Genomic DNA, 22,881 nt, shown 5'->3' on the forward strand with positions numbered 1-22,881 from the left:
CTGTATTCCATCCTAGTGCTGTGCTTCAGATCTGCAGCACCCAGATATCCCCCAGCTGAACAAATTCCATTGCACAAGAACATCCTCTGGGTGCATGTCTGCTCTGAAGTATTTACAACTGGTGAAATGGATTCTCTTTAGCCAGATTTAGATTTATTTTTCTCAGTTTCCCTCGAGTGTCAGCATTTCTCACCTCCCTAAAGCAGAATAACCAGGAGAACACATCTAATAATAAACTTCCTGTTCCCCTTTCTCACTGCTGCTGAACCAACTTCTGTTTTAGTTTGAGAGGTGCTTTAGAGGAGAGTTAATTTTGCCTCGTTTCAGGGCTGCTCTGGCACTGCTGTCACATTCCAGTTTGTGTGTGTGGTTTCAGAGTTCAGCAGGAGCCACAGCTGCCCAGAACACCTGCCCTGCCCTCCCTGGTGGCACATCCTGCTGGAGCTTTGCTGGGCTCAGCTTAACCCCCTCAGCTTTTTGGGAGAGGTCTCCGAGGGTGAGGCTCCAGCACCAGCCCCAACCCAGTGGAACAGAACACGGAGCAGTTACCTTGCAAAACTGTGGTTAAATAACCCCTGGAAAAAGAAAAAAAGCAGCATTTTCTTTCTCTGACATATTTCTGTGTTCTACAAAAGCTGCTGAGGTGCCTCTGCCACAGCTGAGTTCACAGAGGAGTGGCACTGAAGCTGCTGGAGCATTCACAGATGGCTCCGTGGCCCCCGCTCCCACCACACTGCAGCAGTTTTCACACAGCTAATTTGAAACAACTTTTTAAAAAAAAAAAAAAATCCAAACAAAAGAGGTGTTGTGCCACCAATTTGCTACCCTTTTCTGCCTCAATTAATGAGTATCATTAAAAATGTAATGAAGTTAAATGCACACTGCTGGAAGGAGTGATGGCACAGGTCCAGCCCTCGGGATTAAAGAAGAGAAACTCCCCCCTCCTTCCCATCCTGACTTTTTAGGAACACGAGGTGACATCACCTTTTTGCTGACAATCAAGAACTCCTCTAGGCATACAAAACAACGGAATTTTTTATTTCGGCAGAACTAAAAAAATCATATATTTATCTACATCGTAGTAAAAACAATGAGATTTATTTTCTTTTCATCCTTCATATATTCATCGACACGGCGCAACCGAACCGGGACTCGGGGATCAGGCGTGGGATGACCCTGGGTGGGACCCCAGGCACCACCAGAGCTTTGAAGCACCAAAAAAGATGCACTTAAAAAGTGTTCTCCTCCTCCTCCTCCTCCTCCTCCTCCTCCTCCTCCCAGCAAACACAGCAGCAGGTCACTTTTTGCGTAGGGGCTGCAGCGCGTCACCCGTTTCCAAAACGTGGTTGCCAAACATGAGAGATTACTATTTTGGGACACCTTTAACAAGAATGTTTATTCATATTAAAGCAGAAACCAACTCATAAATGCTGTTTATACACGTGTGTGCCTGCAAAGGACACAATGGAACAAGTCAAGGAGAAAAGGCGCTGCGAGGAGGATCCTCACTGGAGTCTGCGGTAGCTCTTACAGAGTTCGTGGTCCCTGATGTCTCCCCACCCTCCGTTCTTGACGTGAGGGGACAGGGGAGCCATGGAGTACCTTTTACTGACACTCATCGCCTCGGGAAACAGGTACTGTTGGTTGCTGTTCAAGAGAGAGTCGATTTTGGCACTCTGGGTGGACGGTCTGCAGGATTTCTTGTGGTGCATGCCACAGTCCCCCGTGTGAAAAATCCTGGGGATTTCGGGAACCAGCACTTTCCAGAACTTTGGAAGACAAGAGACAGTCAAGTGCTGCAGAGTCCAGTCCCAGTTGTAGTCATCGTAGGTGCAGAAGGCGTCCGTGCACTCGATGAGCTTCTGGTAGGTGTCTCTGCCGAAGGCCATGCCCATGTTGTGCTCCGTGGACTTCCACGTCTTCATCTCCACCTTGTCGGCGCGGCCGGCGAAGCCGCCCCGCACGGGGCTGTAGGTGCCCAGAGACACGAGCTGGCACTCGGGGCACTCCCGCTGGCGCAGCGCCCAGAGCCGCTTGAGGACGTGGTAGAAGTCGGGGGCCAGGTAATGATCCTCCTCCAGGAAGAGCACGGGCCCCGCGTGCTCCCGCAGCGCCCGCACGCGCTCCCACACGAAGTGCAGCTTCCACCACCAGTGGTGCTTGGTCTGCGCGAAGCGCGCCTCGCGGTAGTGCCCGAACGAGTCCGGGAACTCGGCGTTGATGCAGCCCAGCCGCAGCGCCGCCGCCTTGCCCACGTCGCGGGGGCAGTCGCGGGGGTCGTGGCCCGGGAACTCGCGCGGGTACAGCTGGATGCTGAACGGGAAGAACACCTGCAGCACCGGGCAGAAGTCCACGCGGGCCGCCAGCCGGTTCAGCTCCTCGGCCCACAGGTCGTGGCTCAGCACCAGCAGCACGTTCTCCACGCCCGGCGCCCGCCGCAGCGACTCGAGCAGCAGCCGCAGGTGCTCGGCGCGGTCGTGCACCTGCACCACGAGCACCACGTCGGGCCGCGCCGGGAAGCGCCCGGCGTTCCGCACCGGCTGGTCGAAGTTCAGGCGGTACACGAGCGAGCGGTAACTCAGCGTCGCGTTCTCGGACAGCACCTCCGCCGCCACGGCGGCCGACGCGTTGGCGGCGGGGCGGCGCGGTACCGGCGGCGGGGGCTCGCTGACCCGCGGCGGCTCCCCGGTGCTACCGGGACCGCCCCGTTGCTGCTGCTGCTGCTGCTGCAGCTGCTGCTGCCGCCGCCGCCCGCCGCCGCCGGTGCCCCAGAGCGCCAAGGCGCAGAGCGCCAGCGCCAGCGCCAGCAGCAGCACCTTGCGCTTGTAGACGCGCAGCCGCATCGTCCCGGCGGCGGCGGCCCCGCTCCGCCGCTCCCGCCGCCGCCGCCGCCGCTCCCGCTCCCAGCGCGCGCGCGCCGCCGCCGCCCCGCGCGCACACGTCGCCGCGCCCCATTGGCCGCCGCTGCGGCGACCGCGGCGTCGCCATTGGTCGGAGGAGCCGTCAATCAACTCCTCGGCGCTTCCGCCGCGAGGGGAGGGCCGCGCAGCCGCCGCAGCCGCACCGCGCTCTGATTGGGCGGCGCTGGGAGGGGGCGGGGCCAAGGCGTGACGGGAGGGCGGGAAAGGGCAGCGAAATCCTTCGGGATTGTGGAAAAAAGGGCAAAGAACTCTGGAAATGCGAGGAAAACACACGGAAACCAGCCGGGATCCGCGGGAGTAACATAAAAAACAAGTCAATACTAGGTTTGAAAAACAGCTCGTTAAAAAGGAATGACAAGCATTGCAATGACAAGAATAAGGTGAGAAATCATTCTAGAAATGCAGGAATAAGGTAAAATCACTGTAGGACTGAAAGAATTAGATAAAATAACTCTAAGATTGAGAGAAAAAAAATCTAATATTTATAGAATAAAATAAAATAATTCTGGATTTGAAAGATTAGGATTATGAACCCATTCTTGAATGGTGAGAATTAAAACATTCAGATTAATTAATTCTAGAGTCACAAGTATAAAATGACTCCAAAGTTTTCAACATTAATGTAAGAGTAAAATAATTCCAGAATTGCAAGAACAAGACAAGGAAACCGTCCCAGATTCCTGCAGGGATGGGGACTCCATCAGTGCCCCATGCCAAACCCCCCTTTCCATGGAGAAATTTTCCCAAAATCCAAACTAAACCTCCCCCAGCTGGCACTCAGTGTGCTCCAAGCCATCACATCTTCCAGGGAATGGGATTCCTAAAAACTTCTCAAAATAATTCTAGATTTGGAAGGTTAGGATTATGAACCCATTCTTGAATGGTAAGAATTACAAAAATTCAGATTAATTAATTCTAGAATCACAAGTATTTGTTCCCTGTTGTTCCCATCTCCCAGTCATGGAGCAGCTGACAAGATAGAAAATAAAAGAATTGATGGATATGCTCAACATTTTGGTGTCATCCCCAGAAAAATACCAGCAGTTAATTCCTGGAGAATGCTGGATGGAAAACCCCTCAGACAAAACACAATCCACACGTGCATGGAAGGCTTTCAAAATTTAATCAGTCAACACAGTGAAACAAATTCCAGAATGGTTAAAACAGAAGGATTAAGAAACAAAGTTTCAGGCACATATTTAGAAAAAAGACATTTCTGGTATCACAAAGAGAGAAACCCCAAAAACAAACATTTGTTCTGGTAAAAACCCAGCAATGCTGGTCCCTGCTGTGAGTGGGAATGTTGTAACAGAACCTTTAAAAAAAGAAGCACCTGGGATTCCACAACTGCTCTGGATGTGATTTCTCCTCCACTGGCAAGAGGGGAGTGCAGTGCTGGCCCTGGCAGAGCTCAGAGCTCACGTGGGGAAATCTGGGATAAATTCAAATTCCCTTTGTCTTTCCAAGAAGAAACCACTTACCCACAAACCCAGAAAGCCCCGAGCACGCAGGAAAAGGGAAATACATTCCAAGGAAGGTTCTCTCCAGCTCAACGCTGCCTTGTGCTCCAGGCAGAGGAGATTCCAGAGGGGGAGGAGATCAGGCCAGGCCAGGTCAGGCCGTGTCCCCTCCCTCCCTCCCAAAGGGGCAGAAGAGCCAGGCCAGGCCAGGCCAGGCCATGTCCCCTCCTTCCCAGAGCAGGAGAAGAGCCAGGCCAGGCCGGGCTGTGTCCCCTCCCTCCCAAAGGGGCAGAAGAGCCAGGCCAGGCCAGGCCAGGCCGTGTCCCCTCCCTCCCAGAGTGGGAGAAGAGCCAGGCCAGGCCAGGCCAGGCTGTGTCCCCTCCCTCCCAGAGGGATCTGTCCCCGCAGGGAGCTCTGGTGACACCGCAGGTGCCACCTCCAGGCTCCTCCATGGCCAGGCAGCCCATCCTGGCGGGTATCAGCCGTGGCTCTGGAGGTGCCTGTCCAGGAACTGGGAGTAGCAGTGCAGGGAGCAGAAGTAGCAGAGCACGGGCGCGTCGGTGCCGCCCATGTTGTCCACGAGCACCACGGTGTGTGCCACGTGGTGCAGGTTCATGGTCACCGTGATCTGGATGAAGCTGCTCAGGCAGGCGCTCCCGCACCGACACGTCTTGGCCACCTCCAGATCCCTGCACAGGTGGGAAGGGAGCAGGTGGCAGCCATAGGGGATCCTGTGGGACGGGAGGAGACGGGGTGAGCTCGGCACAGAGGGAGCTGGGTCACTCAAAGGCAGGGACAGCACACAGGCACCAGCCACTCCCAGGACACACGATGACTCCAGGTTCAGCTTTTGTGTTTTCCAGACTCTGCACTGCACTGGTGAGTATATATATATATATATTTATATATATATACACATATATCTATATATCTCTTGATATATATATATATATATGTATCTCTATATACAAAATATATATCTCTAAATGTATATATTTTATATATATACACATCTATCTATATATATACACATAAATATATGTATATATATTTACATTTGTATATATATATACATACATATATTTATATATATAGTATTTATATATATAGTATTTATATACATATTAAAAAATATATACATGTGGTTATTAATTGTTGAGGTGTTTTGAGGTCCTCAGGAAGAGGTGAGAGATGAGAATTGACTCTAAGTTCTCAGAAGGCTGATATATTATTATATAGTATTATATTATAGTATATTATATTATATCTCATATATAATATTATATAATATAATATCTGTTATATTATGTTATGTTAATTTTATGTTATATTATTATATATTATATATATTATATTATTATACTATATTATATCATATCTGTTATGTTGTATTATGTTATATTGTTACATTATGTTATACTATATTATACTATGTTATATTATGTTATATTGTGTTGTGTTATATTGTTATATTATATTACATGAAAATGATATACCAAAAGTATACTAAAGAAAAAGAGACATCAGAAGGCTAGAAAAGAAATATTAATAAAAACCCTATGACTGACCAGAGTCCTGACACAGCTGGACTGGGATTGGTCAATAATTAAAAACAATTCACACTGAACCAATCAAAGATGCACCTGTTGGTAAGCGACCTCCAAACCACATTCCAAGCAATCAGATAATTATTGTTTGCATTTCTTTTCTGAGCCTTCTTGGCTTCTCAGAAGAAAAATCCTGGCAAAGGGATTTTTTCAGAAAATATGTCAGTAACATACACACACACACATATATATACACATATATGTGTATTATATACTCATAAAATATGTCATACACACACACACACATATGTAACTTTGAACTTCATATAAGGTGGTAGCAGCTCTCCTCACAGCTCAGTCCCACAGAACAATCCTTTTCCCACAGAACAATCCTTTCCTCTCCTCAGACACTCTCAATCCTTTTCCAGCCCCAGAACCAAGGACATCACTGCAGCTTCAGGCCCAAAAAGTGTAAAACCAGGGAATTGAGGAGAGCAATCTGGGAGGGTGGGACTGCATCACCTGGAGCTGGGATTGGACACTGAACCCCAACATGGAAAGGGACCAAAACTGATAAAATTGTGAAAACTTGTGACTCTGAGTCCATCTTGGGTGTAGCCCTGGCTGGGCTCTTGCACTGCCCAAGGTGTGTCCTGTGAGGCCTTTTAATAAATTCCTGCTTTATTCCTTTAACTCTGCCCAGCTCTGTTCCAGGGAGCCTCTTCAGGCATCACACAGACATGAAAAACCTGAGATTTGGGACTGAAATGCCACTTCCTGAGATTTCAGGAATGAAATTGGCAATTTTAGGACTGAAATGCCACTTCCCAAGGCAGCCCTAAGGACATGAACTCCAGGAGACACCCAGCAGGGAGCTCACAGAATCCTGGCAGCCTGGGCCACAGCCAGCTAGGGAATTAGAAAGATTAAGAGTAATGAGAATTAGAGAACTAAAGGAAGATTAAGAAGAATGAGACAACTGGGCACGTTCTGTTCTTCCCTCACACTCTCTGTGCCTCACCCTGGCCTGACACAGCACCCACCATTTACTCCTCCCTCTTACACCGAGGAGCAGCAGTGCTAAAACTCAACTCAGAGAAAGCAGGAGAGATAAACGGAGCCTTTTGCAGCAGCACTGCCCTCCCTGCAGGCATGAAATGAAAAGTTCTCCTGCTCCCCAGCTCTCTCCATCCTCCGTGTCAGCAATGACACCCAGAGCTGGGAAGGGGAATTGCTCCTTTTGGAATTCACAGAGGAGCAGTGTGGAGCTTGGGGGACGCAGTCAGTAACTCCCCTGAGGAATTCTGTCGGGGTGGCTGAGGTGTGGGGCTCACACTGCCCAGCTGGCACTCCAGACTCAGCACAGATCCCACTGACTCACATCCTGCCTCCACCTACACCTTCCCAAATCTTTCCACACAGCTAAGACTCCTCTGGGTTTTCTTTTTCACCACCTTAATTTCAGAACAGCCTTTTTTTTTTTTTTCTGGGAAAAACATAATCAAGAAGTCTGGTACTTTCCCAGAATGAAGACTGATTTCCAAACATTATTTTTGCACCTTGTCCTGTTTCATTCCTTTCTCAAGGTTTTTACAGTAACTGAAATCTCACCAGTGCTGAGGGATTTCTAGAAGTAGAAAAAAGCCTTAATATTTACATCAAACCCACTGCAATTTATATAAAGTTGGGAAAGGAGACATGTGGGGTTTAATTACAGAATCAGCAAGGTCAGCAGTGGGTGATTTGGCCAGAACATGTGTTGGCTCAGCTCCCTTCAGGGTGTGCCTGTGGATGCCTTTGGTGCAAATTTCTGCACAATTACCCCTGGTTTATGGGGCACTGCCCACCCTCAAGGCAGGAATGGGCACAGGACGAAGATCAGGGACACTTCCAGCCTCTCTCTCCTCTCTCCCTGTGCCAAATTTCTGTTTTTGTGCTCCCTTCCCACCCAGAGCAGCAGCTGCTGGTACCTGGAGGCTCCTGGGACACGAAGGACCAGGGATGGGGGAAGAGGAGAGAGCTGATAACAAACAGCAGCCTGGGAGGGTGGATTTACTTGGTGAAATCATATTTTTTTAAATTACCTAGGAGCTGGGCTCTCTGAGTAAGTCAGAACACCCTCACTCCAACACCAAGGGAAATGAGGAGCTTAAGGAAAACCTATGGCAGGGGAAAGCCTGCAGAAGAAGTGGCCCAGGGTTGTAGAACTGATTCTCTTTTCCCAAAGTTGGTCAAAAATATTCTGTTCATCCCCCTTTGGTGGATGAAAACGCTTCAATCTCTGCCTTTCCTTAAATGCTTCCAAAGGCATCAATTCCCTGCCTTATCCTGATGACTTCACAAGGGGAATTCAAAGGAATTTTCATGTCATGAAGTTAATAGGTGAGAAAGCATGTAGGTGGATAGAATAGAAGTAAATAAAGATAGTATAGAAAGCAATCTTACCCCCTAAAGAGTTGCAGCTGGGTTGATTATTAAAGATTAGGAGCAGGCCTGATGTTAACAGGCCACAGCTGTAGCCAGTAAGAAGAGTGTTATACAAGAGTGGATTGGTTGGCTGAGGGGACCTGCAGTCAGTTGGGTGCTGTGAGGACAAGGAAGAGTCAGTGCCTGGAGGAGCTGCCCGTGAGAAACATCAAGGAGGCACGAAACTCTGGCAATATGGAACCCTTGCAATGTAATGACGACAAAAGCAGGCACTGAGGGGAAAGGAGGGAAGCAGGTGAGGGAGGCAGGCGTGAAGGAGCAGTGCCAGGTGTGCCTCCCTGCCCTTACCTGTGATTGACTGTAGCCCTGGCAGCACACTCCAGCAGAGTCAGGGGGATCTTCAGCTGGATGTTGGGAACCAGCGGGTTGGGCTGCTCAAAGGGATTCCCAAAGAGGTCCAGGTTCTCCAGGGAGAGGTTCCTGAAGTCCCAGGGCAGGAAGGGCAGCTTGTTGCGCGCGGCCGACAGGAAGCGCAGGCGGCTGAGCTGCCCGATGCGGCAGGGCAGGCGCAGCAGGGCGTTGTCGTCCAGCCGCAGCTGCACCAGCCCCCGCAGCTGGCAGAACTCCAGCGGCAGCGCCTGGATCTGGTTCTGGCTCAGGTCCAGCAGCTGCAGGGATTTCTGCAGGCCCGAGCTGCACAGGGCCCCGCTGAAGGCCTCCAGGTGGTTGTCGTGCAGGTCGAGCTCCTGCAGGCACACCAGGTCCCCCAGCGTGGCCGGCAGCTGCTTGATGTGGTTGTGGCTCAGGTCCAGCTTGCGCAGCCTCCTCAGGCACAGCACCCTGCTGTCGATCCTGGCCAGCTTGCAGTACGAGGTCTGCAGGTGCTCCAGGGAGAAAGGGAAGCTCTTGGTGAGGGGATAATCCCTCCTGGAAGTGATGATCATTTTGGTTTTGGGTTTCTCCACGTCGGAGTTCTTTGCTGGGACCAGAGGTGAGAGAGGGAGGACGCCGGTGTCGTTGCCTTGGTGAGCCAGTCTCACGGCTGAAAGGAAAGTCTTTAAATTGATCACATTCGCCTGCAGGGGAACACAAGGCTGGAGTTAAAAGTTCATTATCGTGGTCATTAACACTCTCGGAGCTGTTCTGTGGGTGTCACTCATGGGAGGGGGAACAGCTCTGTTATGAATAGTCCTGGTCAGACTCTGCTGCAGCACCCAGGGAAGGAACAAAGCACTGAATCCACAGCTGGAAATGAAGTACAGAAAAAAAACCCCAATGCGCTGGGAGCTCCCAAAAATCCACCAGGATAAAGGACTGTTACAAACACACATGGGGAAAGCAGAGCTCTAAACCCTGAGGCAATAATTCCTGGAAGCTTCTAGGAAAGAAAAGGATGGAAGCTGGGGTTGAATTCAGCAAAAGGCAGGTGAAGTGGCCACACACAGCTCTGGCTGTGGCAGCAGCAGGCAAGAGGCAAATTCTTGGCAAAGACCAAATAATGCTTGAGTTGGGATACAATAGTTTGGCAGTAGAATCCCAGGACAGTTTGGGTTGGAAGGGATCCTAAATCCCATCCTCTTCAACCCCCTGCCATGGCAGGGACACCTCCCCCTGTCCCAGGCTGCTCCAGTCCCAGTGCCCAGCCTGGCCTTGGGCACTGCCAGGGATCCAGGGGCAGCCCCAGCTGCTCTGGCAATCCCAGCCCAGGGCCTCCCCACCCTCTTAGGGAACAATTCCTTCCCAATATCCCATCCCATATTCCCCCTGGCAGTGGGAAGCCATTAAAGGCTCCCACTAACTCTCAGTATCAGAGTATCAAGAGATTTGTATTTTAAATAAAGATCCAGAAAACCCCAGAAAACAAAATGCATCTGTTGCATGGATTTGATTCACTTCTAGGAACGTTTGTGACCAAATCTTTCTCTTCTAGATTTTCCAGCAAGTCTCTGCTTGAGCTGATGTGCAGCAGACAGGCACTGAGCTGGAAAGTGAATTCTGTAATAAAAGCCACATTGCAACCATAGAAGGAAAAGAACTCACTGAGAGCCCGGAGGTTGCCCTTGTGCTCCCAGCTGCCACTTGCCCAAGCCCAGGGACACATTTTGCACCTCAAAGACAATTTTGCTCCTAAATGTGTTTACTTAGACCAAATTTGAGAGGGTTCAGAACTAGAGCACCCAGTACAAGAAAACAAAGATACTGGAGATAATCCTGGATGGAAATGTGGGAGAAATAAAGATATTAAAGGTCAAACTGAATTGACTGCATGTGTAAACTAGAATGATTATTTTCCTTAAGCATTCCAAGCACAACTCCTGCTGTGCCACCTTCCAGAGGTGGGGAGGATGCACAACAAACACCTTTGGATCCAAGGTTATCCAGAGCAGCTGTGGCTGCCCCTGGATCCCTGGAAATGTCCCAGGCCAGGCTGGACGGGGCTTGGAGCAGCCTGGGACGGTGGAAGGGGGGGATGGGATGGGATTTAAGGTCCCTTCTATCCCAAACTAGCCTGGGATTCTGAGACCACCAGCCCTCATTATCTCAGCCAGTCTAACACACACATTCAGCTACAGAATTTCCCCTCATTCCAGGCTCATTTGTGGCATTTCCAAGATCACTAAAATGGGAATTAAGTCCAAAAAGTCCTCCAGATCTGTAAGGACCAAGTGAAATCAATACTGCACACCAGAATGAAGTTACAGACACGATTTCTTTGCTCACAAGCACAAAGCACAATTCCCTCCACCAGACCTCCCCAAAGGCCATGTGAAATCTCCAAACCTCTTGTTGAGAAACCCTGAAGAAAAAAGAAGAAAACAAATCATTACTTGGAAGAGCTCAGGATGAAATTTCCTGCCCCAAGCCTGAAGTCCCAGCCACACAGACAATGTTGGAAAAGGAGTTTAAATTGTGTTGGTGCCTCCCAAGTGTGAGAGTTCTGAGGAAATTGGAGCTGAGGTGGATCCAGGGAAGCAGGCTCAGACCTGCTGAAGGGAAACAAACCCCAGAAAACAGCCAGGATCTGTTATTTCTGCTCTGCACTGATGTTTCCCAACTCCATTCCTGAGCTGGCTGAGGGCAGCAAATCAGTGCCTGGCACAGCACAAGCAGGGGGATTTCACAGAAGCAATATTCCAGTCTGTGGAAATCTCTTTTCCACAAAGTTTTTGTTCATCTTGGAGAGTTAAGGAGCTTTGCTGTAATGAAGCAATAAAAATCTGGCAGAAAACTACGGAAAAGGGATGAAACATCTTAAGTTTGGGTTCTGGAGTTGGAGAGCTTAAGAGGAACCTGTAATGTTTTCAGATAAACTTTTTGATTTCTCAGTCTTCAACAGAAAAATTCAGAGTAAAGGAAGCAGAAGTTATTCTGAATCTAATACAAAAGCCTTAATTTTTCCAAAATACAGAGCACATTGGCTTCTAACAGGAAAAAAATAACTGGGTTTGGTGTCCTCCCTTCCTATTTAACCCTTTAACAGGTTCATAAAATGAAGGCTGCTTTCCTCAAAATTAGGTAACAGAAAGGAAAAAGGATTTTCTACCAATCAACATTATTTGCTCTTATTTACACAGCCTGACTCTAAAGCTTTAGGTAAGAACTCAGAAATCATAAAAAGCCTGTCTTACTTTTCTCTCCTATAGGGCTACAAAAGATTCCTGCAACAGGCACAGAAGAAAAGGACACGAGAATTTAGTGATAATATGATTTTTCTTATGAGTTTAGTGTCGTTAAAAACACTTTACAAATGTTGTAAAGTGTGGGAACTGTGAATAAATACAGAGGTATTTGAAATAAGGGGAGATGGTGCCTGTGCCCTGCTCTGTGTGTGCTTTGAAAGCCACGGTGAGCACAATGATGGTTTTGTCCATGAAAACAAGACGATTCTCCATGTTTTTTTTCCATGAGAAAGACTGTAGGGAACAACAATTTCATGGGAATTAAATTGAGCTCAGGGAACACGGGATTTAAGGCCAAACACCAACATTGCATCAGAGAGCTGAAAAAAGCTTTATCTAAAGAAGCTGTGAAGCAAAGCATGAAAATGAATTTCAGGAGAGTTAGAACACAACCCAGAAAAGAGGGAATAGCCCCCACTGCCACAGGGCCGGGATGGGTGGGAAATTGGGAATTCCTGGCTGGGCTGGAATTGCCAGAGCAGCTGTGGCTGCCCCTGGATCCCTGGCAGTGCCAAGGCCAGGCTGGACACTGGGGCTGGGAGCAGCCTGGGACAGTGGAGGTGTCCCCATGGCAGGGGTGGGATGCGATTTAAGGTCCCTTCCCGCCTTGGCGCGGGGGTCAGAGCCCGGTGAGCCGCGGCCCTGCCGCCGTTCCCGGTGCGGTTCCCGGCGCCGGTCCCACCTTGCTGAGGCACAGATCCACCGCGGGCTCCCGCAGCCGCACCGTGGCCTTTCCCTCCTCCACGAAGCGCGTGAAGAGCCGCTCCACGTTCTGCTGCACCTGCGGGCACAGCGGGCTCAGCGGCCGCCCCGGGGCACCCCCGCCGCCTCCCGGCCCCCGCCGCCGTCCCCACCTTGTACCGAGCCCCTCCGCGGTCCCGCGCCGTGCACACCATGAGGTAAATCCCGGCACCGGCAGCGCCGGGCGGGCGCCCGAGCGACAGCAGCGCCCGCGCGGCGCGGCCGCGGCCCCGCAGCCCGCAGGTGGGCAGGAGCCGGCTGAGCACCTCCACCTCGCACTGCAGCCGCATCCCGGCCCGGCCCCGGTACCGGCACCGGCCCCGGCCCGCGCACGGCGGGCGGCGCCGCCGGGGGCCTCCCGCGCTGAGCGCGCACAGGCGCCCGCTGTGCTGCCTGCCCGACGCGGTGCCAGCCCGCCGCGGCCCGGTGCTCCCCGCTGAGGGGCGCGGGGCTGCCCGGCCAGCGGGATCGCGGGGCGGGGGGGGAGGGCGGTGGCTCCGGTGTACCGGCGGCCGCGGCCGCACCGGCAGCCGCGGGCAGCCCCAGCGCGGGCCCTCAGCGCAGCGCCGTCCGCGCGGGGCGGGCCGCGGGCACCTCCTGCTGGAGGCGGCTGGTGCGGCTTGGCGGGACAGGGAGAGAGGCGGCGGGGAGTGAGGGGACATGGAGTGCGAGGAGACAGAGAGTGTGAGGGGACACGGGGTGTGAGGGGACATGGGGCGTGAGGAGACACCGGGTGTGAGGGGACACGGAGTGTGAGGGGACACGGCATGTGAAGCAACAGAGAATGTAAGGGGACACAAGGTGTGAGGGGACATAGATGACCTGAGAGGATGTGGGTGTGAGCGTACACGGGTGTATGAGAGGACACAGAGTCTGAGGGAACATTGAGGATACGAGGGGTTGCTGAGGATGTGAGAGAGTGCATGGAGGTGTGAAGAACATGGGGTTGTGAATGGACGTGGAGCTGAGAGGACACGGGGGTTTGAGGGGATATAGAGGATGAGGAGACATGGAGGGTGTGAAGGGACACGGGGGGTCAGGGGACATGGAGGATGAGGGGACACGGAGGGTGTGAAGAAGGGACATGGGGGGTCAGGGAACATGGGGAGTTGAGGGAGGACACAGAGGACATAAAATATAAAGTTTTCCATAAACTTCAACTGAAGCATAAAACACGTGGTGATGTGCTGGCATTGAAAAGAGGGGTTAGAGGGGAGAGTGGTGCGAGGAGCAAGAGGAAGCAGAGGAAGGGCCAGAGAATTCTGTGTAAGGACATGGAGGGGACAGCAGGTGCGAGGGAGGGGACATGGAGGAGATGAGGGGACACAGGAGGTGAAGGGACACAGAGGAGCTGAGGGGACAGGGAAGCTGAGGCGTTGAGGGCAGGAGTTGAGGGCAGGTGGGTGTGACAGCAGCAGCTGAGGCTTGGTAAGCGACAGGTCAGGTTTGGTGTGGGCGCCATGAGGGGCTTTGAGCACAAGAAACGGCATTGGGAGAAAAAACAACCAAACTCGGGGAGGCGTCTGCTGGGTGTTTATGCAGATGTACTATTTGAGGGTAGGATCGGTGTTTGAGATTTGCTCGGCGCGGTGAGTTGTGTAGTTGAGCGGTTGTTGCGGTTTTTGCTCAGTAGGAGGCGGTATGTTGCTCGTGTGTGGTTTGGGGTGGAAAGGGGTGTTTTGGGATTTTTGTTGAGTATTCAGGGTGTGTTATTCATTAGTAGTGTGTGGCAAAAGGTTGAGTCGTCGTCTCTCTATCTTGCCCATGTCTTGCTGGCGTGGCTAGTCAGAAGTGCGGTTCCTCACTGACCGCCCCCGGGAGCTTCCCTGCTCCATCAAATGGCCTCGGCCGGCTCGCGCCTCGTCCCGGCGCCCTTTCCAACGGGTCACCATATACGATACCGGCTTTAGGTCCCACACAGCTCACAGCAGCACCGAACCACGGGCTCAAGCGATCCGCCCGACTCAGCCTCCCCCACAACTAGGATTACAGACGCGCGCCACTACGCCCGGCGCTCACACTCTGCTCCGTTAGCGATACGAGCTTCGGCAGCGCTGACGTCACGGGTGGGCGGAGCTTCCCCGCCCGCGGCGCAGGGCGGGAAGCGGGCGCCGCGCGGTGCACGCCGGGAGGCGCCGTGAGGGGTATAAGGCCGGGCGGCCGCCGCCATCTTTCTCTCGGCACCGCGCAGCCATGGGCCACCAGCAGCTCTACTGGAGCCACCCCAGGAAGTTCGGGCAGGGCTCTCGCTCTTGGTCAGTGCCGCCTCTTGCGCCCCCCGGGTCGTGGCTGCCGTCTCACCGCCCTGCCTCTCTCCGCTTTCCCCTCACATTCCCCCTCCCCGGCGCCATTCCCCGCCCTCACGCGCTTCTCTCTGTTCCCTCACAGCCGCGTGTGCTCCAACCGCCACGGCCTCATCCGCAAGTACGGGCTGAACATGTGCCGGCAGTGCTTCCGCCAGTACGCTAAGGACATCGGCTTCATCAAGGTGAGCCCCGCGGCTGCGGGAAGGGGCTCGTGGGTGCCGGATCCCGCTGACTCCCCTCGTGTCTCTCGCTCTCTTGCAGCTGGACTGAGCGCCGAGAGGATGAGGCGACAGCCAGGAGCTCCCGGAGCGTCTCAGGGCCTCCCTGACACATCTGCAGCGTCTCGGCTCAGTCTTACCTAATAAATGGTCTCCTAACCCAGCTGATCCGTGCGTGTTTCCCTTCTGTGCAGGTTTTGGCGGCTCTGGGGGTTCTTTGTACAGGGCTGCTCCCGAAGTGCGGGGGCTGCCCTGCTGTGCTCGGCTTCCCAACCTTCCACTGCCCCGGGCTGCTCCAAGCCCTGACCAGCCTGGCCTGGGGCATTTGCGGGGATCTGGCGCAGCCATGGCTGCTCTGGAGGGAGTGAGGTAAAGGCACATCTTAGTGTGCCAGGGCCCTGGAATTCCAAGTCCTTTGAGATTCCAAGTGTCTGGGTGTTTTTCTGCTATGCAGTGGCACTGCTGTGAGGGGACTGACCAGGTAAATGCTGCTCTCTCCCAGCTGAGTGCTCTGCAGATCCTTTGGGAATGCCCAGGAGCCTTTGTTTTGTCCCCCTGGTTATGGCATCAATGAGATGAGGTGTGAGGAGGGAGTGGGAGCAAACCCAGGTGCGCCTATAGCAAAGGCTGAAAAGCTGTGGGGTTATCACAGAATTTGGGATGGTTTGGGCTGGAAGGGACCTTAAAGCCCACTCCAGTCCCCTGCCCTGGGCAGGCAGACAGGGCACTGGATGGTGAGGAAGCAGCTCCTGCCATGTTGGCACAGGGATGAGGATTTGGCATCATCTGGGAGCCCTGGGGAAGGGTTGGCTTTCCTCACCAGGAGGTGGTTGGGCTTCTCGTTTTGAGTGAGAAATGGTTAAATCCTGGTCCTTACCAGAAAGTGCTTCAGTGTGAAGGTTCTACACTAAAAAATAAAAATCTTCAGTTGCTCTGGTGGTGGTTTTGGGCTTTTCCCCTCTCCGCAGTTTTTGTTGATGTACACAGGGAAGGGAATCCTGTGGGATGTGCTTGCTTGGCTTCAGTGTGGTTCTGAAAAACCACAAAACCCTCATTCCCTTTTTAACCAAAATACTGAATTTCTAGGGGGTTTTACCTGAGGTGTAAAATTTCAGGGGAACACAAAATCAGTGAGGATGCAGAAGGTGATGGGAGAGTCTGTGCAGCTCCCACTGCTCTGTCCAACTCCTGCTGCCTCTCAGAGGTGCCTGAGGCACTTCCCAGTGGGAAATCCGTGTTTTTCCCAACATGTTGGACACAGGAGGATTCTCCATGCTGGGTACCACTGAGAGCCTTGGAAGTGGCAGCAGGATTGGGATTTTTTGGGTTCTAAGACCTGATCAAGCCTGGCAGGGAGGGAATTCTGGATATTTGTCCCTTTTTCCTGAGCAAAGCTCTTTCCTGATGGTCAGAGGAACTTGGGATAATTTTCTCTGTGCTACCCTGAGGATCTGGGCCCCAAGCCTCTGCCAGAACACTTTTTTTTTCTCATTATGGAAAACATAAATAAAACAAATAGTTGGGGATGGTAATTGCAAGGCAAATCCCTATTGAAACCAAAGCTAAAATATGTTTTTCAATTACCATGTAAACATCCAAATACCTCTGTTGGCACCTAATTTTGTAAAATTACAAAATGGCAATTGCCTTTTCCCTGTTGTGTTGCTCCCATCATTTAAGCCCTGGGAGAAAGTGGTGCAGGACAAGCTGTAATTCCTTTTTACCTCATTGCTGCCTCTACCAGGTATTTATTGCCCAATATCCAACGAAGATGAGGTGCCAAAACCCTGAATTTCCCGAGCTCAGCGTGGAAATTGCATTTTGTTCCTGGTGGCTCCAGTCCCTGGAGGTTCATGGATGTGAAACTGGAACTTATTTGGATGCAAAGTGATTTATAAAGAGCTTCTGATTCCCCCAAAGAACAGGTGAAATCAAAATCCACTTCAAGGACTTTGTATTAATAATAAACAACTAATAAATGGTTTCCTGTAGGGAAATAAAAAATGTCCTGCTCGGAGCCAAGGAAAAGATAGTGGTGCTTTGGGAGAGAGGAGTTTCCAAGTGCTGGCATTGAGATAGGGGATTTGCACTGCTGAAACGCCACTGAATTGCATTGGATTATGCACAGATAAGATCTGTGCTTGTCACAGCCTCTGGAGGGAATTTCACAGGTTTTGGGGAAAACTTTGGCTTCTGAGCTCATCCCGAGGCTGGAAAAGCTGAGGGTGCTCTGTAGGAAAGCAGTCCCACTCCTGCTGGGAATCCTCCTGGCTTTATGGGACCAGTCTGGGGGCGATCTTGGGGCTCTTTCCCTTCTCCCAGGTAGATCCCAATCTCGTGGATCAGGAATTCCCCAGCTGTGAGCTCGGGATGAGCTTTCAGCCTGATCCTCCCAGTCTGACATGGCCCAGTTCCTGCAGGGATCCAGCTCTACCTGGGGTGGTTTGGGGCTGCAGGTGATGCTTGAAGTGCTGATTTTAGGGCTTGGAGTGACGCTGATTTTAGGGCATGAACGGGACAAACTCAACCATGAAAAGGAAGGAAACCTCCTGCAGAGGGTGGGAGCAGGGCCGGGCAGCCTGAGGGGATACAGGGAATTTATCCAAGCACACAGGAATTGGGAAGGATAAAGCCCTGAGGGAGTTAAATGTGGCCTGGGCCATCAAGGGTGATAAAAATACTTCTAAAGTACCTTGGTGATAAAAGGAAGAGCAGGGAAAACTCACAGAATCACTGGGTTGGGAGAGACCTTGAGGATCATGGAGTCCAACCCAGCCCCAACAGCTCAACTCACCCCTGGCACCCAGTGCCACATCCAGGCTTTGTTAAACACACCCAGGCATGGGGACTCCACCACCTCCCTGGGCAGAACATTCCAGAACTTTATCACCCTTTCTGTAAAAACCTTTTCCTGCTATCCAGCCTGTATTTCCCTTGGCACAGCTCGAGGCTGTGTGCTCTGGTTGTGTCAGGTCCTGGAGACAGAGCCCAGCCCCAGCTGAGCACAGGCCCCTTTCAGGAGCTGTGAGAGTGATGGGGGCAGCCCTGAGTCTCCTTTGCTCCAGGCTGAGCACCCCCAGCTCCCTCAGGGCTTCCTCACAGGGTTTGTGTTCCCAGCCCCTCTCCAGCCTCCTTGTCCCCTCTGGATGTGCTCAGTGTCCCAAGGTCCTTCCCAAACTGAGGGGCCAGAGCTGGGCACAGCCCCCGAGGTGTGACCTCAGCACTGAGTCCTGTCCTGGAGGAGAGCGAGGGCTGGAGCCAGGCTGGGAGAGCTGGGGGTGCTCACCTGGAGAGGAGAAGGCCCCAGGGAGAGCTCAGAGCCCCTGGCAGGGCCTGAAGGGGCTCCAGGAGAGCTGGAGAGGGACTGGGGACAAGGGCTGGAGGGACAGGAGCCAGGGAATGGCTCCCGGCGCCGGGACAGTGCAGCATTCCCGTTCCAGGAGCAGCAGCTAGATGGCACCGTCAGCCTGCGATTCCTTCTCCTTGCTGTGTCCGTGAATCCCAGCACGCAGGAATTTGTCCTGCGGATTCCCTGTCCTTGCTTTCGTTTGAAAAATCCCAATATTTTGTGTCCTTGCTGCTGGACAGCAGGACTGGGGCAGAGCCGAGCTCTCCTTGCTCCTGCTTGAGTCTGTGTGACACTGGAACCAAAATTCCAGTTGCGCCCTTTCCCCCTTTCCTTTTTCCTTTTCCCCTCCTTCCCCCTTTTCCTTTCCCCCTTTTCCTTTTTCTTTCCTTTCCTCCCCTCATGCTCTGCTCCTGCACGTTCTGTCATTTTGGGCAAAAAGTTTAAAACCCCACTCAACGGAGGCAGGTGCTCTTTATCCCTGCTCAGGTTATCCCTGATTTCCTCCTGCTTCTTCACCAGCCCTTGCCAAGCTCTCCTCATCCTCACTGGGACCACGAATATTCCTGACCCCCAGGGCTTTTATCCATAAATTCATTTCAGGAGAGTCAAACTCAGGGACTGTCACACTCAGGGTGTCACTTTGTGGGGCCAAAAGCTGTGCTGAGCTCGAGGGAAGCATCTCCTGCATCCAGGACCAGAGAATGGTAACTCCCACGGATTTGGGGTAACTCCCATGGATTTGGGGTGACTCCAAAATTTCTCCCTGGATTTCCCCCTGCTGATTCCCAGCCCCAGGCTGGAACTGCAGTGATGCTCACATATCCCAAATTCCCACTTTATAATTTGATTTATTCCTTTAGCACAGTTCTCTGCTAGACTTTCCCCATCCCAGTACTGGAGTGAGCCCCCAAGCACAGGGTGTGGCACCGGTAGAATTTTCCAGGAAAAATTTCCCCATGGAAAAGGTGCTCAGGCCTTGGAGCTGGCTGCCCAGGAAGGTTTGGAATCCCCACCCCTTGAGGTGCCCAAGGAATTCCTGGAGGTGGCACTCAGAGCTCTGGGCTGGGGACAAGGTGGGGATTGGGCACAGCTGGGACTGGATGATCCCAAAGATTTTTTTCCAACTCGATGATTCCATGATTCTGCTCCAAGTTTTTAACAATCTGGTGGGATAAACAGCCAGGAAAATCCAGGCAGATGGGATCAGGCTGAAGTGCTTCTAAATAAAACATTCCCAAGGGCTGGCAGGAGGCACCAGTGGCTCTAATTCACGCCTCTTGTTGGGAGTGTGTTCCTTGCAGACAATGTTTATTTATGGCATGGCAAAATCTATTTCCATCCAAACATTTCCATAACTGAATATTTATGCCAACAGCCACTGAATGCTCCTTGACTAAAGTGAAAAAGTATTTATTCAGTTATAAATGTTTACTTGTTTAGTGGTAAAACTGCTTTAAACAAACTTAAAAATCAAATTGGTGGCTTCCCCTTCCGCAGGATTTCCGTGGTTTCCCAGGCCTCAGCATTGGATAATGGTGGAATTATCATCCCAGCTCGAGGAGCCTCTGTGTATTTATACCTTTAATCTCAGAGAGAGTTGGTTTAGGTGGGAGATTGGGAAGGAATTCCTGGCTGGGAGGGTGGGGAGAGGCTGGAATGGAGTTCCCAGAGCAGCTGTGGCTGCCCCTGGATCCCTGGCAGTGCCCAAGGCCAGGCTGGAGCAGCCTGGGATGGTAGAAGGTGTCCCTGCCATGGCAGGGCTGGGATGGGGTGGGATTTAGGATCCCTCCCATCCCAACCCATTCTGGGATGAGCAGGCAGTGCTGGAGTCCCCATTCCTGGACGGATTTAAATCCATGTGGATGTTGGGGACACGGAGCAGGGGTGGCCTTGGCACTGCTGGGGATGGTTGGACTCCATCTTAGCTTCCCCCTGCCCTGGGCAGCTGTGCCAGGGCTGGACAAACCTTTCCACGGACAAATGTTCCAAAATCCACCCTGAGCTGCCCTGGCCCAGCCTGAGGCCGTTCCCTCTGCTCCTGTCCCTGTTCCCTGGAGCAGAGCCCGGATGTCCCCTCCTGGCTGTGCCCTCCTGTTGGGACCTGGCGTCTCTGCAGAGGCTGAAGCTGCCCCTCCTCTCCCTCAGAGCAGCTCCAGCTTCATCCCACAGCCCTGCTGAGCTGCTCCCTCTGGATCCCTCCAGCACTGGGATCAGGAAAGTTTAGCAAAGGACTGTGCTAAAGGAATAAATCAAATGATAAACCGGAAATTTGGGATATGTGTCATTTTCTTCTGGCATGAGATTGGAAGAGGCTTCTCAGCCTCCTAAAGTTGATATTTTTGGGAATGAGGGCCCCTTGTTGCTCTCCTGGCAGCTCCTGCTTGTGCTGGTGAATGAATCCAGCTCCAGACCCACTGCTGGGATGCTTCCCCCAGCACTGGGGGTTTGCAGGTGTGGGGAAATCCATGCCAAAACCGGGATTTCTTGGATTTCATCCCATAAAAAGCTGGAATCTTGCTCCTGCTTAAAGCTTCCTGCTTTGCAGAGGGGATTCTGCTTTTCCAGCAGCATCTCCTTGCTCCTCTCCATCCTCCTCCTCCTGTGGTGGCTCTGCAGAGCTGGGATTCCATCGGGAAATAGGAGGATTTCAGCTGGGATCTCACCTGTGCTGCAGAAATCCCCCCCTAACCAAGCACCTGGGATCCTCCCACACCACAATTAATCTCATGGATTAATTCTCTTTAACTAGCATGAAAAAAAACTAGCTCTCTTTAGAGCCAGCCCTACCTGGGGTTTAGCTTTGCCCAGGATTATTTTATCTTTTAAATTTTTAGTGTGTTTTTAATTTTTGGGTTTCTTTTGTGTGGTGGTGGTTTTTTTTTGTTTTGTTTTGTTTTCTTTTGTTTGTTTTTTGTTTTTGGTTTAATTGATTTTTTTTTGAGCTCTGAGAACACAAAGAATATTTTTAGTGAGTGTGTGCAGGCATCATTCATCACAGCTTTGAGGGTGGTAAACACCATCCAAACCCCAGAAAGGAAATTCTCTGTGGCTTGGGAGAGCAGAAATCCCTCTGGAATTCTGTCCTGAGTTTATGGCTCCTTGTCTGGAGCACCAGGGTGCTCCCAGGAGCTGTAAAACTGCTGTGATTCCTTGGGTTTGACACAAAATCCGTGCCCAGCTCTGTCATCCCCTGCTGGAATTGGGCTCCTGATGGTTTTTGGGTGGATGTGGGAGATTCCTGGATTTTTGGGGTTGTTTGGGTTGGATTTGAGTGGTTGGAATGGGGAGGGGCTGGCACAGAATTCCTCATCCCTAAAAGTGTCCAAGGCCAGTTTGGAGCAGCCTGGGATAGGGGAAGTGTCCCTGCCATGGCAGGGCTGGGATGAAATGGGATTTAAAGGGATTTAAATTCCCTTCCAGCCCCTCCAGTCTGGAATTCCCTGATTCCATTCTGTTCCAGAATTGGCCACGCTCCCTGCTGCCCCCACACCTGCCCTGATGTGCCTTTGGAATTGAACTTTCATGAATTTCTAATTTATCTCTTTGCAACTGAAGGGGAAAAAAAAAATGAAGGGATCAGTTTTGTTTGCAGAGGGGTTGTCCCAAAAATCCTGGGACAAAAACAGTGGGAAGGGTGGTGAGAAGGAGGGAGTGATGCCTCCCTTCCCAAAGGGCCTGCTCAGAGTGTGAATATCCACACAAAACACACCAAAAATTCCCTTTTCTGGCTGAGAACTGATCAAAGTTTGGCTAAAAACTCAGTTTTTGGGCTGAGGAGTGAAGAACTGACAACCAACCTTTGAATCTGTGATTCCAGAGCAGCAGGTTTAGCTCATCCCTGCCAGGGCCAGGTTTGCAAAGAGGCTTCAGAGAGATGATGGGACTCCCAGTTTGGAGATTTTTGCCCCAAAAGGGTCCCCCTCTCCTTTTGGGGGGACTGCAGGTCCCAAAGCCCCACAGAGCACCTGCAGCGTGGCCAAACTGGGATCCCCCCTTCCCCAAACCCCAACCTGGAGGTCCAAACCCCAAACCTGTTCCTTGAGTGCCAGAAAAGGGAATAAAAGACCAAAAAAATTAGGAGAACCACAATTTCCTGGGTGTTTTTCCCGTCCCCACCCATACTTTCCTGGCTGATTTCTCCTCCAGGGCTGAGTGGATGGGCTGGGACTGGGATGGGAAGGACTCTGAGCATCAAGAAGGGATAAAAGGGGCTGGTTTGGGGCTCTGAAATG

The 22,881-nt window shown here is 51.9% G+C and overlaps 3 protein-coding genes across 3 annotated transcripts; 1 reads left to right on the forward strand and 2 right to left on the reverse strand.

The window, feature by feature from the left end:
* Nucleotides 1-1,017: 1,017 nt before the first annotated feature.
* MGAT2 (alpha-1,6-mannosyl-glycoprotein 2-beta-N-acetylglucosaminyltransferase) lies at nucleotides 1,018-2,863 on the reverse strand. Its single transcript, XM_036385126.2, has one exon. It carries the CDS (start codon nucleotides 2,841-2,843, stop codon nucleotides 1,506-1,508), a length of 1,338 nt encoding a protein of 445 aa, XP_036241019.1. The 5' UTR covers nucleotides 2,844-2,863; the 3' UTR covers nucleotides 1,018-1,505.
* Nucleotides 2,864-4,025: 1,162 nt separating this feature from the next.
* LRR1 (leucine rich repeat protein 1) lies at nucleotides 4,026-13,123 on the reverse strand. The gene is made up of 4 exons (XM_036384797.2): nucleotides 12,890-13,123; nucleotides 12,718-12,816; nucleotides 8,704-9,431; nucleotides 4,026-5,112 (listed from the first exon to the last, which is right to left on the reverse strand). The coding sequence occupies exons 1-4, from the start codon at nucleotides 13,064-13,066 to the stop codon at nucleotides 4,860-4,862; spliced, it is 1,257 nt and encodes a 418-aa protein (XP_036240690.1). The 5' UTR covers nucleotides 13,067-13,123; the 3' UTR covers nucleotides 4,026-4,859.
* Nucleotides 13,124-14,896: 1,773 nt separating this feature from the next.
* RPS29 (ribosomal protein S29) lies at nucleotides 14,897-15,463 on the forward strand. The gene is made up of 3 exons (XM_036384379.2): nucleotides 14,897-15,031; nucleotides 15,165-15,264; nucleotides 15,344-15,463. The coding sequence occupies exons 1-3, from the start codon at nucleotides 14,970-14,972 to the stop codon at nucleotides 15,350-15,352; spliced, it is 171 nt and encodes a 56-aa protein (XP_036240272.1). The 5' UTR covers nucleotides 14,897-14,969; the 3' UTR covers nucleotides 15,353-15,463.
* The last annotated feature ends 7,418 nt before the right edge of the window (nucleotides 15,464-22,881 follow it).

The sequence above is a fragment of the Molothrus ater genome, chromosome 6, assembly GCF_012460135.2.
Source record: "Molothrus ater isolate BHLD 08-10-18 breed brown headed cowbird chromosome 6, BPBGC_Mater_1.1, whole genome shotgun sequence".
Lineage (NCBI taxonomy): Eukaryota > Metazoa > Chordata > Aves > Passeriformes > Icteridae > Molothrus > Molothrus ater.

Bases quoted from the DNA above. Each gene is read 5' to 3' on its own strand.
- MGAT2 (XM_036385126.2), bottom strand. From the start codon at position 2,843: ATGCGGCTGCGCGTCTACAAGCGCAAGGTGCTGCTGCTGGCGCTGGCG.
- LRR1 (XM_036384797.2), bottom strand. From the start codon at position 13,066: ATGCGGCTGCAGTGCGAGGTGGAGGTGCTCAGCCGGCTCCTGCCCACC. The intron at 12,817-12,889 runs GTGGGGACGGCG...CTGTGCCCGCAG, and splicing joins GCGGAGGGGCTCGGTACAAG to GTGCAGCAGAACGTGGAGCG. The intron at 9,432-12,717 runs GTGGGACCGGCG...GTTCCCCTGCAG, and splicing joins TGGATCTGTGCCTCAGCAAG to GCGAATGTGATCAATTTAAA.
- RPS29 (XM_036384379.2), top strand. From the start codon at position 14,970: ATGGGCCACCAGCAGCTCTACTGGAGCCACCCCAGGAAGTTCGGGCAG. The intron at 15,032-15,164 runs GTCAGTGCCGCC...GTTCCCTCACAG, and splicing joins GGGCAGGGCTCTCGCTCTTG to CCGCGTGTGCTCCAACCGCC.